At 41.4% G+C, this 20,919-nt stretch overlaps 1 protein-coding gene across 1 annotated transcript in view; it reads right to left on the bottom strand.

The window, feature by feature from the left end:
* The window catches only part of Prdm5 (PR/SET domain 5), a 182,674-nt gene that overhangs the window by 104,037 nt on the left and 57,718 nt on the right, over positions 1-20,919 (bottom strand). The window contains exon 3 of the mRNA XM_052173854.1: positions 7,294-7,416. Coding sequence (XP_052029814.1) covers positions 7,294-7,416 — 123 coding nt within the window. The remainder of the gene's footprint in view (positions 1-7,293; positions 7,417-20,919) is intronic.

Genomic DNA, 20,919 nt, shown 5'->3' with positions numbered 1-20,919 from the left:
CTTCATTTACATCTGCTTACTATCTTAGTTACAATCAATAACACTAGCTGTAACTGTAATTTTGGAAAAATACAACAAAGCCATTTCCTTCTTTATGTTCACACAAAATCAGTGTTACTCAGCAGCAATTAGCAAGCAAGCTAATTGTAGAACCTGGGTTCTAGTGTCAGTGTATGTGCACACTTACATGAGTGTGCATAGGATTGTTGGTTAAATTTCCTCTCTGGTAAGTGGATTCATTGGGCTTTTTAGCTTCAATGCATCTGCAATAAATGCCTCTTGTATTGCACTTTGTAACAGCTAAGAATTTGTAAATATCCTGTTTCATTCTTACTACAGTTCTTAAATGTTACACAGTAGTAAAAAAAAAAAAAAAACAGTATTTTTCTATACCTAATGCAACACTCACAAGTTCTTGACTACAAATATTCATTATTATATTATTAAATATGATTTGCATTCCCCTTATTCCTTCACAGCAAGCCTAAGTCCCACTACCACTGTCATAGCTCTGAGTTAGTTCAGACTGAGACAGCTGCTATCTAGAGAGTATTGGAATTAACGGCTCTACCTTTTGGAGGTTGTATTTTCAACATGAAGTTGATCACCTTCTCTCTTCTGACTGAGCTGGTGTGGAGTCTATTTTTGTCAAGTAGTGGAACATCAGTGTTGGCTGGTTCCTCACTCTACGTGCTTGCTATAATTGACATCTGTTTTGTCAAGTAGTGGAACATCAGTGTTGGCTGGTTTTTCTCTATGTGCTTGCTACAATTTTATTCCCCTTTCATCCAAACTTGTGGCTTCAATGCAACCATTTCTTAAAGGAGATGAAGAGATGGATCCTGCTTTTCATTCAAATCTCTTAGTTTCTGTCTTTCCTTGAAGAATTAAGAATCTTAGGCCCAGAGATTTTATTGCAAGTTGTATTTTAAGTCTTGTTATTTGTTGTTTCCATTGTCTTTCAGAGATTAAAATACATCATTAGAAGTCCTTGGGAGTTTGTCTTTTGGTTTCTTTGAAAATATTTATAAATGTTCCTGTGAATTTTTTGTTAAGATAGTATCTAACTCATTTGTACTGAACATCATTATTATGAAATTAGTGGTTTGGGGGACCGTTCCTTTGACTGAGCACCAAGAGTTGGGCAGCTAGGCTAGATGGTTTTAACCACAGTTTTTCTTTTAGTGGAAATTATTTCAGTATTTAAAACCAACCAGGTTGCACTAGGGCTCTGATGTCATTGTCTTCTCTGTTATAAAATCATGTTAAGTAGCACCAGGTTGGATCTCTAATACTCTCCTGAGAATAGGACACAAACTACCTTTTTGCTGGTTCCAATCTCAGCTCTCTTTTGTCATTCTTTCCTAAGCTCCTACCTGGCTGTCAGATCCTTAAGCTGTCGTTTGAAATATAGAGGTTGGGTCACAGACAGTGATCCTGTCTGCAAGTGGTTCTTCACGAATCACTTCATAGATGCTGCCATTTCTGAACTCAGTCTCACTTATCTAGATGTGAATGGCCGCTGTTCTCCACTTTGGGAGGTCCGTGGCAAGCTTGGGTCACAAATGTTTGCCTGAGCTGGCAGTCGTTCATGGGTTATATCATAGACGCCTGGTAGACCTCAGGGAAGTTCTTCACAGCCCAGTCACCCTGAGTGGTGGCCCTAGCCCTGGACAGCACTTCTCAAAGCTGGCTGTGAAGTTTAGACCTACATCTTCGTCCATGCATTTATCCCACACTGGGTCTAACATAGGTCTGATCCAGTATCTTCCACAGTCTAGCAGTACTCAGCATTCTACTGACCGTGTTCTGATATACAGTTACAGTTTCTTGGCACATTCTCAGACCAGTTAAGAGTGTCAATCATTGAGTTTCCAGTGCCACGAAGGCACCTATAGCAGGCTTAGTGCTGTCTCAGCTCCAGTTTAGTACCAAGAAGAACATATTTTCCTGCTTTTCCGTGCCCAAAAACTTTCTTCTGCCTTCTTCCCTATTTTTCTCTGAATATTTGTTTCTTAGAGTACATTTCCTGAATTTCTGAACCTGTGTATCTCAAGCATTGCTCCCTTTCACTGAAGCAGGAGACTCCCCGGATCCTCCAATCCCTATAGGATGGACTCTGAGCTGTTTTTCCCTGTTCTGTTGCTAGTTTGCTCTGCTATTAGTTAGAGATCCTCAGCTGTCTCCTGCCTCTTTTAATAGCTGTTATCCAACCTACCCAGTTCATTCCATGGGGATTCTAGCATACCATGCCTGCCTAGCATCTGCCTTCTTAACAAGACTCTACTGTCTTCAGGATGCTACTGTATGTATCTAATCTGCATAAGAGTCTAAACAGATATGGATGACAACTGACTTAATGGAAAGGAGGAAAGCTTTAAAGATTTTTTTCCTGCAAAGAATGCAGGAGGTAGATCATCACAGTATCCCCAGTGCTCAGGACAGGGCCCAGCATAGCGCATGTGCTCAGTAACTATCAGATGGTGGAATGAGGAAGCTTCTCAGCCACCACTAAGCAGGTCCAGGAATGTAGAGCAACCCTTTCAAACAAGAAAGCTGGTGTTCTATTATTTTCAAACATTTTTCTTAGCATTATCTAAATGGTTATCAATATCACGTATTTGCTTACCCCCGTCCTTCCATAACATAAATGTTCATCTTACCAACAACAGCCATGTGAGTGAGGCTGGAGCTACACTTTCCAGACTTATATAAGTCTTCAGTTATTTCAATTAAGAAAGACCTCTCTGACTGCCTGTATGACTGTGAACTCATCACATTCCAGAGGCCACAAACCTGCCCCCCTCACCCAAGCTGCTCGTGAATTTTACCCTCAGAAAATATGGGGAAGGATACATGCTTATTGCTTCACACTGTGAAATTTAGGGCAAGCTTGTTACAAACAGGTAACCAACAGAGTTACAGACACATAAAGATGAACACTAGAAACCAATGCCATTCAAAAACAATTAAAAGTCCACACTCTTAAAAAATAACTCTGAGAATCTATGAATGGGTGGCATATTAGTAACATGTTCTTCCTGATATGAGAGACACGTGCTGGAAAGTAGAGCTGCCTTCAGTGAAGGTCCAGTTAACCATTGCTATGGTTTCTGGAGTCAGAGACACAAAAGGTCTTCTCATCAAACCTTGCCCCATCCAAAAAAAAGAGTTCCACCAATGTTTTATTCATCGCTTTTGAATAGCTATTTGCAGAGTCTATAAAACCCTGTGCATAACATTCTTTTTATTGACATAAGATATCTGTCTTAGCCATACGTGCTCCTTTAAAAGGAGCTTCATGTTGCCCAAGGCCAAATTCTGTTCCATTTGCTATCAAGGATGTGACAGGCCATGCTCTTTGTACAGAAAGCTATTTCAGAGTGTCTTAGGGGAGACTTTTCTTCATCATTAATGCCTATTAATACCTTTTGTTCTGTAAGGATGAAAAATTTCTGTGTGAATGATGTATAAAGGACAAATTTTCCAATTTTTCTTTTCCAATCTTTGAGTTAAGGTTATGCCAAATACCAGAAATGTCAAGGTTAATAGGGACACTTTCTCAAGAAGAATCTTGGGTTTTTTTTATATGCTAACTACTTCTTTTAAAACAAGTGATTTGCATGTGGTTAATTACTAACAAAATGGATGCTAAGTCCCAGTAACCCTCCAATACTCCTAAAGCAACCTAATAGGCTGACTCTGCAACTGCACACAGCTCAGAAGGGAGAGCTGAAAGTCCGGACCACAGGGAAGTAGGCGGCTGCAGGACTCAGAACTGAGCTCAGAAGTTGAGTGATCTTGTGCTGCTATTTGAGTTCGGTGTCTAACACTTCACCATTTAGAACATGTTCATAGCCCAGCCCCCTGCCTTCCTCATTATATGGATGAGAACCCAAAGGCTTCTTTCATGTGCCAAGGCTCCATAAACACCAATTCATTCTTAGATAATAGCATGCAGCAAACAGACCTGGAGAACACAAGTCTAGAAATGGGTCCTGAAGTACATGAAATGTAATACTACCTTGGATAGTCAGAATTCAGCTTCTTTTCCAAACAGGATGATAACTCAGTATTTTAACTGAGTAGTTTTAACTAAATAGTTGTCTATTAAAAAAGGAAAATAAAAAGGAAAAGAACATAAGGCCTAGAAAACAGTGACTTGTCTTTTTTTTTTTCAAATACTGTACATGTTTTCATTTAGTGACACAAAGTTAACTCTGAGAAGTGTCACCATGATTCAGATGCTTAGGAGTGCTTCTGCACCACTAACAGACTATCTTTCATAATTAGAACTTTCTAGTCTAAGTTGGAAATGCTTCCAAAGTCTAAATACACACTTAACTATCTTTCTGAAAAGGGTACACATGGGAAGGGCTATTATCTTGCTAGATCCGTCTTCAGCAATTCATATTCCTAATCATCATTTCCAAATCAAATTCACAAATATCAAATAAATCTCAGAACTACAAATATAATTGAGTCTCCATGAAAGAGTTCCAATCATCTGCCAAAACAGATCTGAAATTCTTAATCCCTTTTCCAAAAGAATTGGACCAAGTATTGACATTTTCCACCAAGCAAGCCACATAGCCACAAATGTTTCTCATTTACTCTATCCCTGGGGCATACAGCTCAAATAAAAAATTTCCTGAATACCCCAAATTTCAGATGCAATTTGGAATGCAAGAGATTCATAATGTAATGCGGGAAACACTATGCTCTTGGTTTTCCCCCTCAGTGTCTCTGGAATGTAGCTCTCAGGAGAGCATCCTAACCATTTAGAGGGTTGGCTTTGTTTTCAGCCAGGAGACCCAGCTATTATGCTCTTTGCCCCTTGCTCCAATGTGATTTTGAAGCCTCAGCAATCTGTTACTTCAGCTACTGTTCAAGTGAGAAAGATATTCCTGTGTGTACCATGACAAAAGCAAGGTAATGTGCATTCATTTCCATTAAGAAAGGGCCCTACAGTGGCTGCTGAACAGATTTAGATCCTAATTACATCCAGTGAAATTTCACAGACACTCTTTTCATCTGCTAATCTTGCCTTACATCAATTCCCTTCTGAAGTCCTCAGTTATGTCCCAAGAGACCACAACTGCCTCTGGATTCTTCCAGAGACTCCTATTCTCTCTCAAGGAAAGGAATGCAGTTGACATAGGGGAAGAAACGTGGTCACTGAGTGTTCGAAGTAAGAGTGAGAGCTGTGCCTTGGGAAGGGAGATTAGTTAAACACAAGATGTGCAATGTCCCAGATGTGGTAAAACCTCAAGGCACAGTAGAGTAGCACACGGATGGGAGGAGACCAACACAACCACAATGGACTCCATTAACTAAAGGGAGATTTAAACAAAGCACAGATAGGACATCTTCAAGAAGAATTATTGAGGGAGTCCAGGGCCCAGTGCAGAGCTCTGAACAAGAAACACAAAGGCTGAAGCGAATGAGGAAAATGACTGATGTTCAGAAATATCAAGCAATAAGAAGAAAGTTGTCAAAGAAAATTTGGGAATATGTTAATCCCCATAGTCCAAAACAAGGAGGATGTGTACGTGTGTCTTTACCAAGTACGTCTAAAGCACAGTAAGGAGAAATAGGTGGCTTAAAATAAATTCCATAAATAGTTCTAACAACAGTAACATTTACAAAGGAAGTAACTGAACATGGCAATTGAATTTATTACTACAGATGCCATGAGACTACTTTGATCAGGAACATGAAAAAATATAAATATACTTGGAAAAGAAATTGGTGCTTACACATGAATAAAGATGAATCAGTTTCAATTGTGTTTAGATCTTTGTGTAGAGAATAATCCAAAATGTGGCTTGACAATCTCTCTTTTCAAAGATCCCATATTCTATTATATCTTAGCTGTTTTAAAAGAGTCAGGTCTGTGTTTCCACACAAAGAAATACATTGGTTTTATAACACTTGTATTACCAGAGAAATTACTTAGCTGAAGATAGAAAATTAAAGAGCAGACAACTGTATTGCTGTTGGATTAAACTTAATGTTATGACTACTCTTCACTTTACTTTCTTTGGACATAAGTGCATTCAGTATACTTGTCAATACATTTCTACGTTATAAATTTCTATAAGCAACTGTCACAGAGACATGAAGAATCTAGTACAGTGTAGGCAGTTGGCCCCCTCTTCTTTCCTTTCCTTCATGTTTGTCAGCCATGGCTCTTTGACGACTTCTGCACTTCAGCACCAGGATGGGAAGCTTTACCCAGGCTGAGTCAGTTTTCCATCAGCCTAGCGTCTCTCCTTCTCTTGACATCTGATTGATCTTTTACAGACAGGACCACTCTAGACCTGCCTCTTTTCCTGTTGCCGTCATTTCCATTGAACAATTGCTAAATTCAACTCATAATCTGTACAGGAACCAAATCGTGCACGTGGCAGTAGACGAGAGTACGGTGAATCCATTCCGAGACATGGTTTCTACTTGTGGCAATAAATTTTATAGGGCGGCTTACCCGGGCAAGTAGTGATGGGAAGCCTGTTAAACTGCATGTTATGTGCTTCTAGGAAAATGGTTTTAAATGAAAGTAACATTTAAATCAGTAGGCTTGAGTAAGGAATACTAACTACCATAATGGGAATGGACCTTCAATCAGTTGAAGATTCTTCAGCATAAAAAAAAAAATCATCTCTTGAGTTTGTTCAAATCAGACTTCCTGGCTCTACAAGAGCTTTTGGTTATTGGATTCAAGCTGAGACATCAGCTCTGCAGATTTTGGATTTGCCAGTGTCCACTATTACATGAGCCAAATGTTTATAATAGGTCTGCATAGACAGTTACTTAAATGTATCCCACTGGATCTGTTTATCTGAAGAATCTCAAAAGCATACGATTCCCCACGAGGCTCAGCCTGACTGTAGGGTAACACACATGAGCAAGTTGTCTCTGTGAGGCCTTTTTCAAAGGTTAACCCACAGCAGAGTAAGATGATCCAAAGCAACTAGCAAACCAAACTGCTATCAAAAAACATTCACTGAAGGAAATCAAAGTATTTGAGGCAAGCTCTGCCTAGCACAGTATCAGACTGTGTAACTCATTCCCGCCAGAGTTCCAATAAAGCCAGAGATCTGGTTTTAGCTGACTGACGGTTCAGTTGTCTTTTCCTGCATATGCTGACTAAATGATTTCTTTGCTTTTATGAGTTAGGTACTGATATGTGAAGCTGATCATAGGGAAATAAATTGAAGCCATGGAATAGAGTTATAAATTATTCCATTACTCTCATGGTGCACTATACAAATATGAAGCCAACAGGCTCACTTGAATGGCAGCCAGGTTCTTCCGCTCCTGAGACGGTGCCTCGTGAACAAAGCGGAGCCAGTTGGAGTGTCTCGGGTTGGTAGCATCCAAAATATACAGAACTTCTCCTTTGCTCCCACGTACCTAAAACAAAACAAAAAGACTCCAGTTTCCACATAAATCCATATTAATCATACTAAATTTAGCAAGAATAGAATATTACATATTTTTTCTGAAATATGCACCTTTTATTGATAAACATCGTATAAATGTTAAATTAATAACACTCATGGCTTAACCTTATATCTAAAGAAGCCTACTATTTAATTGGCAAAGCTCAAAACTGTCCTCAAATAACAGACATCTCATGTTTTCTGTGTCCTTTTTGCAGATGTCTTTGAATACATGGTAACAATCACAATTGTTCGGGAGATAATCACAATTGCAACCCATCTCATTTCTCCACCAAAGAAAGCAACACTGCCTCCCCAGTGAGAGGAGTGGAGCTGAGGTATTCTCTTCCCATTCTCTTCCATCTCCCTGGTGAATTATCTTCAGAAGGTGAATTATCTCTCTGGAAGCCAAGCTAACTAGAGAGAGGAGACAGCTCATGGGACATATGCTTTCTAGGGGATAAATGAAATACAGTTCATTGTGTCTTCTAACAAATTATCCATGAATTTCTGGGGATAATATTTTTGAATTATTTTATTTTATGTAGTCTCTAGTCATAAGTCATTGCTTGTTAAACATAATCAAGAACGAAGGAAGGAAGGAAGGGATGGAAAAGAAGGAAGGAAGGAAGGAAGGAAGGAAGGAAGGAAGGAAGGAAGGAAGGAAGGAAGGAAGGGATGGAAAAGAAGGATGGAAGGATGGGGAAGGGGAAGGGGAGGGAAGGAAAGGGAGAAGTGGGAAGGGAGGGGAGGGGAGGGAAGGGCAGGGGAGGGAAGGGAAAGGGAGGGAAGTGAAGGGACAGGAAGTGAAGGGAAGGGGAGGGGAGGGAGAAGGGGAGGGGAAGGAGAGGGGAAGGGCAACAGAAGGGGAGGGGAAGGGGAGGAGAGGGGAAGGAGAAGGGGATAGGAGGGGAAGGGGAAAGGGAGGGGAGGAGAAGGCATGTATTTTCATGGTACATGCAATTAGTCAACAAACTACTGCTGAGTTCTACACTGCCCAGGAGTGTTTCAATGAACGAGACAGAGTATCAAGTCTTTGGCCTCACAACACTTCAGAGAAACAAACATACGATGGGACTTCATGTAAACATGAAAATGAAGATTAGGAAGATAAATAAGGCAGACTCCAGAAAACTGGGTAATGGGGTAAAGGCCAGGGGAGCATCTTTGCCGAGGTGGCTTGAACGCAAGTGCTCTAAAGGGTAAAGGAGGGGAAGAAAGACTTGAGAGAAGAGTGAGAAAAAGCAGCAGACCAGCTCTGAGTTCTGAAAATGAGCCGGATGTGCACACAGAAGGGCGTGAAGGTGGAAGAGGGTCCGATGACCAAAGCCAGGAAAATGACGGCACTGAGGTCAGCTGGCAGATGACAAGTCACTCACAAACACACAGTCGCATGGAGGTATGCGCAATGATTTCCATTCACAAATCTGTTACAATGTCATCAGTTGAGTGCCTGGCAAAAGGTGACATTTCAAGATTTCAACATATATTGCACATGAAAAAAATCAGTGAGCCGTTCCCCAATATCTGCTCTCTGCTGTTTCTCAAAGAGCTGTTCTTTCCAAAGCTACGTCCTTTTCAATCATCATTTTACAGTGTCTCTAATGAGATTGGAAATGTTCACTGGAGAGCAGAAATTTAATCCTCAGTATTTAAACTGCTAAAAGAGAAACAGAATGGTAAAAGCCTCAACCATTTCTCATGTATTTAAGTATAGACTGTGGGAACTAGTTTTACCTCCAATTAAATAACAAGCCTGTATTGCAATTGCCCTGCCTCCTTGCTTCAAGCCTCATTGACCCATAGGAAAGAAAAAGAAATAGATAACTAACCACTAGCAACACTGTTCTTCTGGATCTAAAGCACACAGTATACCTATCACCCAAAGAGAAATTTCATTTAACAGTGTTAGATGTTTGGCAATAAAGTCCTTCCCTTCAGGTAAATCATAGCTATGGGGAACAGGGGAGCTTTATATTACAAATAGCTAAATTAATCATAGCAACTAGTCATCCTAGTAGATAACTGGAAAAAAAATTCCATTCTCAAGAGAACTGTAATGCCTGAAGAAATTCGGATGGCCGAGAGGCACCTTAAGAAGTGTTCAACATCATTAGTCATTAGGGAAATGCAGATCAAAACAACCCTGAGATTTCACCTTACACCAGTCAGAATGGCTAAGGTCAAAAACTTAGGAGACAGCAGGTGTTGGCGAGGATGTGGAGAAAGAGGAAGACTCCTCCACTGCTGGTAGGGCTGTAAGATGGTACAACCACTTTGGAAATCAGTCTAGCGGTTCCTCAGAAAACTGGACATGACACTTCCAGAGGACCCTGCTATACCTCTCCTGGGCATATACCCAAAGGATTCCCCGGCATGCAATAAAGACACATGCTCCATTATGTTCATAGCAGCCTTATTTATAATAGCCAGAAACTGGAAAGAACCCAGATGCCCCTCAAAGGAGGAATGGATACAGAAAATGTGGTATATTTATACAATGGAATACTACTCAGCAATTAGAAACAATGAATTCACAAAATTTTTAGGCAATGGTTTGATCTGGAAAATATCATCCTAAGTGAGTCAACCCAGTCACAAAAGAATACACATGGAATGCAGTCTCTGATAAGTGGATATTAATTAGCCCAGAAGCCCTGAATATCCAAGGCACAAATCGTATAACAAATGATTCCCATGAAGAAGTATGGAGCAGGTCCTGATCCTGGAAAGCATTGATCTAGCATTGGAGGGAAATATAAGGACAGAGAAAAAAAGGAGGGAGGTGATTGGAGAATAGATGGAGAGAAGAAGGTTTATGGGACATATGGAGAGGGGGGATCCAGGAAAGGGGAAATCATTTGGAATGTAAACAAAGAATATAGAAAATAAAAACATTGAAAAAAAAGAGAACTGTAATGCAATTTAAAAACACAACTATTGTTGAAATCCACATGGCCCGTCAATGAGAGAGGAGATGTGTTTGTCAAGGCTCATAAGTCTCTACTCAGGAATGTAAGTGGCACCTGATGGTGATATGTCCATTACTCCGTATTGCATACCATGGGATCAGACATACCTGACATTTGAACTCAATGCAAAGATGCCCAACATTAACAAAAGTTTCTGAGGCTTACTATGGTAAGCACATTTAAGGAGGAAAGCTGTTAGTTCTTTATGTGTTGTCTTACATTTTGTCTCAGGGCCTTTGGCTCCAACTATTTTCAGTGTATTGATTAATATTAGGTGTCAAGTTGACAGAATCGATAATTATGTGGGAGATGGCTGCTGGGCATGCCTGTGGATGATTATATGGGCTGCGATAACTAAGGTGGGAGCCCCATCCATCGTGGGTGGCACCATTCCCTGAGCTGGATGGAAGTGGAGAATGGGCACTGGAAGCATTTGCCCATCACTCTGTTACTGACAGTGGCTACCATGTGACCAGCTTACTTCTTCCCTGCCACAGTGAACTGTACTCTGAGCTTTGGGCCAGACAGAAGTCCTCCCTCCTTAAGTTGCTTTCGTTAAGATATTCTTTCATAGCAACAGGAAAAGAGACTAACATACTCAGTATTGGCAGCTTGCTTAAATTTTTAGTTTACCAGATGTACACATTTTCCAGATGACTGTTAACCTCACACAATAATCCATCTTAAAGAAATGCATAATTTACTACCATACTGAAATTTTTCAGAAACGTGTTACTTTTAATTTAACATTGTTTTATTACATTTTAATTAACAATAATATATTAATAAAAATTAAATAACATTTATATTCTTGTAACAAAAATAATGGTGAGAATTACTGTACACGGTACAAATCTTCGTATTTGAAGACCTATCCTTGCTCATTAACATAGTCAATGCCCATCTCCTTGTTACTACATGCACTCACAAATTATTAAGTGCCTGGCTTGGTTCTTTACTGAGTCATGCCCTGGCCTGCAGCCTATGGCTCCTGTAAAGCTGTTTTGTTACCTATTTGTAAGACTGCATCTTCCAGCCCTTGTCACAGTGCATTTGTTCGTGCACCCTCCAAAGGAGACATCCTGGCTCTTTAGCACAAGCCAATTAAGACAACCCCAGACCATCACTATTAAAGCCTCCATTTAACTAAGTTGATAATGAACCCTGAGGCAATTAATTCATTCAACATCTTTGCTATCTAACAAAGACAGAAACAACTTCTTAGTATCACAATCTAACACCACATGAGTTTTGTGGCCAAAGCACAGGATTAGTCAGTCTCCCAAAGACCATCTCCTTTTACCTGAACTTTGAAGGAAGTGAAGCAACTTACTACTGTACCACTTAGACAGTGTTCTACAAACTGTTATGTTTGTAGTCAATGTTTTCATAGTAAAATCATCACAGTTCAAAATCCTGTTGAATTATACAGCTTACCTACACTAGGAGCACAAAGCAGTTGCCCAAAATCACAGGGAAAACACCCTCTGTGACACAGAAGACAAAATCTGTCTGCTTTACATCTCTCTGTGCCTAGCTCTCAGTTGGTGGAAACTGTCTCCAGACAAGAAGGCTTCTGCTCCCAGGCCTGCTCGACACTGACACTGCTTTTCAAGTGTCCAAGGGGTGGGGCATGTGCACTCCTGCTACCACAGGTATGTGTGTGTCTGCTTCCAGATTCAAGATAATGACACCAAAGGAAAGCCACAGCCATCCATCTTCTAACACAGCTCCTTTGGGAGGCAGACAAAAATGCAGTTCAGTCAGTGAAAAGTTTAGCTTGTGAGTAGAAAAATAGGAATCAAGCGGTTAGGGTAAATCAGCTTCCCTTAAACTTCAAATTTTCCTGGTTAAATTATGTCAGCTCTAGAGAGGTTTCTTTATTATTAGAATGTTTACTGTTAAGAGAAGGCTCTGAGGGCCATCAGCGGTGGAACCAAGGCGACACAGGGTCCAGTTAGGCCCTGCGCCCACGACCACTGACCTTCGCTGACCAGCCGGGCGGCAAGCAGCTGCGGTTCTGCGGAGCCTTTCGCTGCACGGAAGCCACTTCAGAACTCGGCTTCCCGCCAGTCAGGAGAGACTCACCTCCATCTTGATCCCGGGCTCCAGAGATCGGTCAGACTGAGGTACACAAACATAATACTAGGCCCAACACCGCAGGGGTCTGAGCCAGACGGGCGTTGGCCTGCACCCAGGCCCTGGGCTGTTCGGGTGGCCATCGGGGCGCCAACCCAGCCAGGAGTTTTTTTTGCCCCGGGCTGCGCACGCGCCGCCATTTTGCCTACAGGAGCCAGAGTGCTCGGGAGGGCAGAGACTGCTAACAAGCGTAGCCTGAGGCTAACAAAACGGGGGTCTACGCCCCAAAAGGCACAGGACTGACCCCAAGAACTGGGCGGCTTGGTGGGCCATCTGTGTATCAACCCGCCCAGGAGGTTATTACCACAACAGACTCTCCCGGTGCTTTCGGGGAGCGCGGACGCGCACGCCCGCCATCCGGGTCACCTGGCGGACCCAAATAACAGTCATAGCCCTAGGGGAACTTTGCTCGGACCTTGGCCTCCCAGGCATTTGCCTGGACTCAGGGCCCGGGCGACAAGGCTAACCTAGTGTGCGCCAGCCCGGTTGGGGAAATCGGCTGCCCAGCGGAGTGAGCGGAACACAGGGGAGGTCACAGCAACATACACCTTCGGAGCTCCCTGGGGGTGCACACGGGTTCCATCTGGCCCACAGACACAATCTGGGGCAAGGCCTCAGACAGAAGCCCTCAGGTCAACTCTCTCCGCTTCGGATCAGCCTGGGTGGCCGCCACATCTCCAGGTCCCTCAAGAGGCTAGTGGGGGCTTCCGGGCGGCCAGCTGGGAGAAGTCGGTGTGCTCTAATAAATCCTGCGGGCCCCAGCGGGAGCCTTCAGGTGCCTGCTTCGGGATCTGAACAGCCTGGACAACAGCACCCTGTCTACAGGCAGTGCAGAGTGTAAGCTGTGCACCAGAGGCCAACGGGGAAGGGGCAGCTTGCACTGGTGAGTCCAGCACTGACAAGACCAAGTAACACCAGTGAGAGCTAGATGGCAAAAGGCAAACGCAGGAACGTCACTAACAGAAATCAAGGCAATATGGCAACATCTGAACCAAATTCTCCTCTACCAGCAAGTCCTGGATACCCCATCACACCAGTAAAACAAGATTTGGATTTAAAATCACTGGTCATGATGCTGGTACAGGAACACATGAAGGACATTCAGGAGAAAATGGATCAAAAGTTAGAAGCCCTTGCAAGGGAAACACAAAAATCATTGAAAGAAATCCAGGAGAATACAAAAGCCAACAAGGAGGAAATGCAAAAAACACTTAAAGAAATACAGGAGAACTTTGGTCAACAGGCTGAGGTCATGAAAGACGAAACACAAAAATCTCTTAAAGAAATACAGGAGAACTTTGGTCAACAGGCTGAGGTCATGAAAGAAAAAACACAAAAATCTCTTAAAGAATTACAGGAAAGCACAAACAAGCAAGTGAAGGAGCTAAGCAAAACCATCCAGGATCTAAAATCAGAAGTAGAAACAACTAAGAAAACTCAAAAGGAGACAACTTTGGAGATAGAAAGCCTTGGGAAGAAATCAGGGGACAGAGATGCAAATATCAACAACAGAATACAAGAAATAGAAGAAAGAATCTCAGATGCTGAAGATTCCATAGAAACCATGGACTCAACAGTTAAAGAAAATGCAAAATGCAAAATGCTTGTAACCCAAAATATCCAGGAAATCCAGGACACAATGAGAAGACCAAACCTAAGGATTATAGGCATAGATGAGAGTGAAGATTTACAACTTAAAGGGCCAGCAAATATCTTCAATAAAATTATGGAAGAAAACTTCCCTAACCTAAAGAGAGAGATGCCCATGAATATACAAGAAGCCTACAGAACTCCAAACAGACTGGACCAGAACAGAAATACTTCCCGTCACATAATAATCAAAACACCAAATGTTCTAAACAAAGAAAGAATATTAAAGGCATTAAGAGAAAAAGGCCAAGTAACATATAAAGGAAGACCTATCAGAATCACAGCAGACTTTTCACCTGAGACTATGAAGGCTAGAAGGTCCTGGGCAGATCTCATGCAGACTCTAAGAGAACACAAATGCCAACCAAAACTACTATATCCAGCAAAACTCTCAATCACCATAGATGGAGAAACTAAGATATTTCACGACAAAACCAAGTTCACCCAATATCTATCCACAAACCCAGCCCTAAAAAGGATAATAGGAGGACAACACCAATACAAGGAGGGAAACTTCACCCTGAAAAAAGCAAGATAGTAACCTTTCATCAAACCCAAAAGAAGTTAAGCATTAAAATTTTAAAAATAACGTCAAAAATGATAGGAAGTAACAATCACTATTCCTTAATATCTCTTAACATCAATGGACTCAATGCCCCAATAAAAAGACACAGACTAACTGACTGGATACGTAAACAGGACCCTACATTTTGCTGCTTACAGGAAACACACCTCAGGGTCAAAGACAAACACTACCTTAGAGTAAAAGGCTGGAAGACAATTTTACAAGCAAATGGTCTCAGGAAACAAGCTGGAGTAGCCATTTTAATATCAGATAAAATTGACTTTCAACCCAAAGTCATCAAAAGAGACTCTGAGGGACACTTCTTGCTGGTCAAAGGAAAAATACAACAAGAAGAACTCTCAATCCTGAACATCTATGCTCCAAATGCAAGGGCACCCTCTTTCATAAAAGAAACTTTATTAAAACTCAAAGCACACATTGCACCTAACACAATAATTGTGGGTGACTTCAACACTGCACTTTCCTCAATGGACCGATCAGGAAAACAGAAACTAAACAAGGACACAATGAAACTAATTGAAGCTTTGGACCAATTAGATTTAACTGATATATATAGAACATTCTATCCTAAAACAAAAGAATATACCTTTTTTTCAGCACCTCATGGTACCTTCTCCAAAATCGACCATATAATTGGTCACAAGACAGACCTCAACAAATATAAGAAGATAGAACTAATCCCATGCCTCCTATCTGATCACTATGGAATAAAAGTGGTCTTCAATAGCAACAGAAACAACAGAAAACCCACATACACGTGGAAATTGAACAATACTCTACTCAATGATACCTTGGTCAAGGAAGAAATAAAGAAAGAAATTAAAGACTTTTTAGAACACAATGAAAATGAAAACACAACATACCCAAATCTATGGGACACAATGAAAGCAGTGCTAAGAGGAAAACTCATAGCCCTGAGTGCCTCCAAAAAGAAAATGGAGAGAGCATACATTACCAACTTAATGACACACCTGAAAGCCCTAGAACAAAAAGAAGCTATTTCACCCAGGAGGAGTAGAAGGCAGGAAATCATCAAACTCAGGGCCGAAATCAATTAAGTAGAAACAAAGAGAACCATACAAAAAATCAACAAAACCAGGAGCTGGTTCTTTGAGAAAATCAACAAGATAGATAAACCCTTAGCCAGACTGACCAAAGGGCACAGAGAAAGTATCCAAATTAACAAACTTAGAAATGAAAAGGGAGACATAACAACGGAAACTGAGGACATCCAAAAAATCATCAGATCCTACTACAAGAGCCTGTACTCAACACAACTGGAGAATCTGGAGGAAATGGACAATTTCCTTGACAGATACCAAATACCAAAATTAAATCAGGACCAACTAGACCATCTGAACAGTCCCATAAAGCCTAAAGAAATAGAAGGAGTCATAGAAAGTCTTCCAACCAAAAAAAGCACAGGACCAGATGGTTTCAGTGCAGAATTCTACCAGACCTTCAAAGAAGAGTTAACACCAATACTCTTCAAACTATTCCACAAAATAGAAACAGAAGGAACACTACCCAATTCCTTCTACGAAGCCACAATTACGCTGATACCAAAGCCACACAAAGATCCAACAAAGAAAGAGAACTTCAGACCAATTTCCCTTATGAACATCGATGCAAAAATACTCAATAAAATTCTTGCCAACCGAATCCAAGAACACATCAAAACGATCATCCACCATGATCAAGTAGGCTTTATCCCGGGAAGGCAGGGTTGGTTCAATATACGGAAATCCATCAATACAATCCACTACATAAACAAACTCAAAGAACAAAACCACATGGTCATTTCATTGGATGCTGAAAAAGCATTTGACAAAATTCAGCATCCTTTCATGCTTAAAGTCTTGGAGAGAACAGGAATTCAAGGCCCATACCTAAACATAGTAAAGGCAATATACAGCAAACCGGTAGCCAGCATCAAACTAAATGGAGAGAAACTTGAAGCAATCCCACTGAAATCAGGGACCAGACAAGGCTGCCCCCTTTCTCCTTATCTTTTCAATATTGTACTTGAGGTACTAGCTCGGGCAATTCGACAACATAAGGAGGTCAAAGGGATACAAATTGGAAAGGAGGAAGTCAAACTATCATTATTTGCAGACGACATGATCGTCTACCTAAGTGACCCAAAGAACTCCACTAGAGAGCTCCTACAGCTGATAAACAACTTCAGCAAAGTGGCAGGTTACAAAATCAACTCAAGCAAATCAGTGGCCTTCCTATACTCAAAGGATAAGCAGGCTGAGAAAGAAATTAGGGAAATGACCCCCTTCACAATAGCCACAAACAGTATAAAGTATCTTGGGGTGACTCTTACCAAACATGCGAAAGATCTGTATGACAAGAACTTCAAGACTCTGAAGAAGGAAATGGAAGAAGACCTCAAAAAATGGGAAAACCTCCCATGCTCATGGATCGGTAGAATCAATATAGTTAAAATGGCCATTTTGCCTAAAGCACTATACAGATTCAATGCAATACCCATCAAAATCCCAACTCAATTCTTCACAGAGTTAGAAAGAGCAATTATCAAATTCATCTGGAACAACAAAAAACCCAGGATAGCTAAAACTATTCTCAGCAACAAAAGAAAATCTGGGGGAATCAGTATCCCTGACCTCAAGCAATACTACAGAGCAATAGTGTTAAAAACTGCATGGTATTGGTACAGTGACAGGCAGGAGGATCAATGGAACAGGATTGAAGATCCAGAAATGAACCCACACACCTATGGCCACTTGATCCTCGACAAAGAGGCTGAAAACATCCAATGGAAAAAAGATAGCCTTTTCAACAAATGGTGCTGGTTCAACTGGAGGTCAGCATGCAGAAGAATGCGGATTGATCCATCCTTGTCTCCTTGTACTAAGCTCAAATCCAAATGGATCAAGGACCTCCACATAAAGCCAGACACTCTGAAGCTAATAGAAAAGAAACTGGGGAAGACCCTTGAGGACATCGGTACAGGGAGAAAGTTTCTGAACAGAACACCAATAGCGTATGCTCTAAGAGCAAGAATTGACAAATGGGACCTCATAAGGTTACAGAGTTTCTGTAAGGCAAAGGACACCATCAAGAGGACAGATCGGCAACCAACAAATTGGGAAAAGATCTTCACCAATCCTACATCAGATAGAGGGCTAATATCCAATATATATAAAGAACTCAAGAAGTTAGACTCCAGAAAACCGAACAACCCTATTAAAAAATGGGGTACAGAGTTAAACAAAGAATTCTCACCTGAAGAACTTCGGATGGCGGAGAAGCATCTTAAAAAATGCTCAACTTCATTAGTCATTAGGGAAATGCAAATCAAAACAACCCTAAGATTTCATCTTACACCAGTCAGAATGGCTAAGATTAAAAATTCAGGAGACAGCAGGTGTTGGAGAGGGTGCGGAGAAAGAGGAACACTCCTCCACTGCTGGTGGGGTTGCAAATTGGTACAACCACTCTGGAAAGCAGTCTGGCGGTTCCTCTGAAAACTGGGCACCTCACTTCCAGAAGATCCTGCTATACCACTCCTGGGCATATACCCAGAGGATTCCCCACCATGTAATAAGGATACATGCTCTACTATGTTCATAGCAGCCCTATTTATAATTGCCAGATGCTGGAAAGAACCCAGGTATCCCTCAACAAAAGAGTGGATACAAAAAATGTGGTATATCTACACAATGGAGTACTATTCAGCCATTAGAAACAATGAATTCATGAAATTCTTAGGCAAATGGATGGAGCTAGAGAACATCATACTAAGTGAGGTAACCCAGACTCAAAAGGTGAATCATGGTATGCACTCACTAATAAGTGGTTATTAACCTAGAAAACTGGAATACCCAAAACATAATGCACACATCAAATGAGATACAAGAAGAAAGCAGGAGTGGTCCCTGGTTCTGGAAAGACTCAGTGAAACAGTATTTGGCAAAACCAGAACGGGGAACTGGGAAGGGGTGAGAGGGAGGACAGGGGAAGAGAAGTGGGCTTACGGGACTTTCGGGGAGTGGGGGGGGCTAGAAAAGGGGAAATCATTTGAAATGTAAATAAATTATATCGAATAAAAAAAAAAAAAACCCAACAAAAAAAAAAAAAAAAAAGAGAGAAGGCTCTGAAAGTATCCATTCATCAGTATGGCCTACAGTCATTTCCCATGCTGAAACTTTTCTAATTCACTACCTACATACAAGCCAGCAAGACTCCAAGAGCAAAACCAATCAGCCAAACTTCCCTGCAGAAGAAGCGGCAACACAGCCATGGTGGAGTGAGCAGCGGAGGGGCAGCCATCCTTGACAGTCACAGAGTGTGACTTACCAGAGAAGGCATGAGTCTTCTCACAAGGCTTTGTGCAACAATGGTTGAACGCTACGACTACAGCATAAATGTCTTTAGTGTATAAAATGTCATCTTCTAATTTAAATTTCAAGTACTTTTCTGAGATATTTTTTTTTAGCTGAAGGAAGCCATATGCCTTGCCTTCAGAGATCAATTAGTCAAATGTCAAAATACTTTATGAGTGCTAAAAGGCAAGAGCTATTGCAGTCAGATCTCTCTCTCTCTCTCTCTCTCTCTCTCTCTCTCTCTCTCTCTCTCACACACACACACACACACACACACACACAGAGAGAGAGAGAGAGAGAGAGAGAGAGAGAGAGATGTGGGGAGGGAGAGAGGAAGGGAAGGAGGGAGGGAGACAGAGAGAGAGAAAGACAGAGAGAGAACAGAAATCAGGAGGGTCATCACTAGCAAACTGATGATTTATAGTTTCTCAGCAGAGTGTGCTTCCCTTAGCAATTTTTTTTAAAGGATTCCAATTTAGGGTGGGTGTTTATAAACAGGAAGAGCATTGCTACAGGAGTTAGGGATTTAGGAAACTGGAGATGTGGATTCACATTGTAGCTGAGCAAACTGTTAAGTGATCTTGATTCTGTTGTCTCCTTCAAAAAACAGGTCGAGATGGGTGTGGTAGCACCCCATGAGTAGCAGGACTGGTCCAGGGGAAAGGTGCAGGTTTGGACTGGGTGCATGTAAGGGGGCAGTCAGAGCTAGGGACATTGATTCTTACTTTATGTTAGTTCAGTAAATTGATTTATGATCTGAGAATAGAAACACATTCTGTCAATCAAATATTACCCAATTACTAGTTCTTATAATCATTTAGTAATCATAATGCTATGCTAAAATATTAGAAAAGTTGTTTCCCTTATTAGTACTGAACACTCATTGTATCAAACATTCATAACTTTAAGATATGCCAGAAAAAGGTTTTGGAAAAATTTTAGAACATGGCCTCATTATTTAATCAGCATTTTGAGTAGAATTAAGAAAATATGAAACTTTGTTTAAGGTCATAAAGTATTGTTTGGGGCAATATATAGTGGGTGTACATATGAACTGCACTCATGAAGAACATTTGGTATATATGGCTATAAAGCACATACAGGTCATGAGGTGGACTGAGGAGAAACATAAAGCCCAGAGCAGAGAGAGCATTGTGAAAAGCCCCTAAAAGTGTCTACACACCCAGTAAAACCTTTCATGGCTTCTGGACACACAGACATGGCACGGGTGTAGCTGCATCTTTACTCCTAGTGAACTAGAGGAGGGCAGATGAAGGCTGGTGATGTACCTCTCCTCACCACACCTGCTCCTTTTCTCTTATCATCTGGCAATACCTTGTTCTGACATCACTGCAAAGAATCCTATGTAAAGAACAATGAGGCTCGGGGCCCCTGGAGTCCTCCTAGGAACTCTTTTCACCTCTTCTTTACCAAGGCAAGCCACCAGGCCTTCCAGAGCCACACTGCTCCCAGCTGACCCACCCCACCTCCATCGGGACTGCCACAACTTTTCTTGGCAAGAATCCTTCTTGGTTTGGAGGCATACTCCAACAATGGCCAATTATCAGAATATAAACTGTCTTTTCATAACTGAATTTTTCCCATATTCACTTAAAATCTATCCTCAAATCTGTACTTTACATATTTTCATAACTGCCCATCCCCACATACCAATGATTCCCAGGCTGACCTGCCTCCTCACCCAGGTTTTCTCTGCCTTCCTTCCACTTCATTCCTAACGTAAAATTGGCCGCACACACCTGACCCCAGCC

This window comes from Apodemus sylvaticus, chromosome 2 (assembly GCF_947179515.1).
Source record: "Apodemus sylvaticus chromosome 2, mApoSyl1.1, whole genome shotgun sequence".
In the NCBI taxonomy this organism is placed as follows: Eukaryota; Metazoa; Chordata; class Mammalia; order Rodentia; family Muridae; genus Apodemus; species Apodemus sylvaticus.
This window is presented reverse-complemented; position numbering and strand designations above follow the sequence as displayed.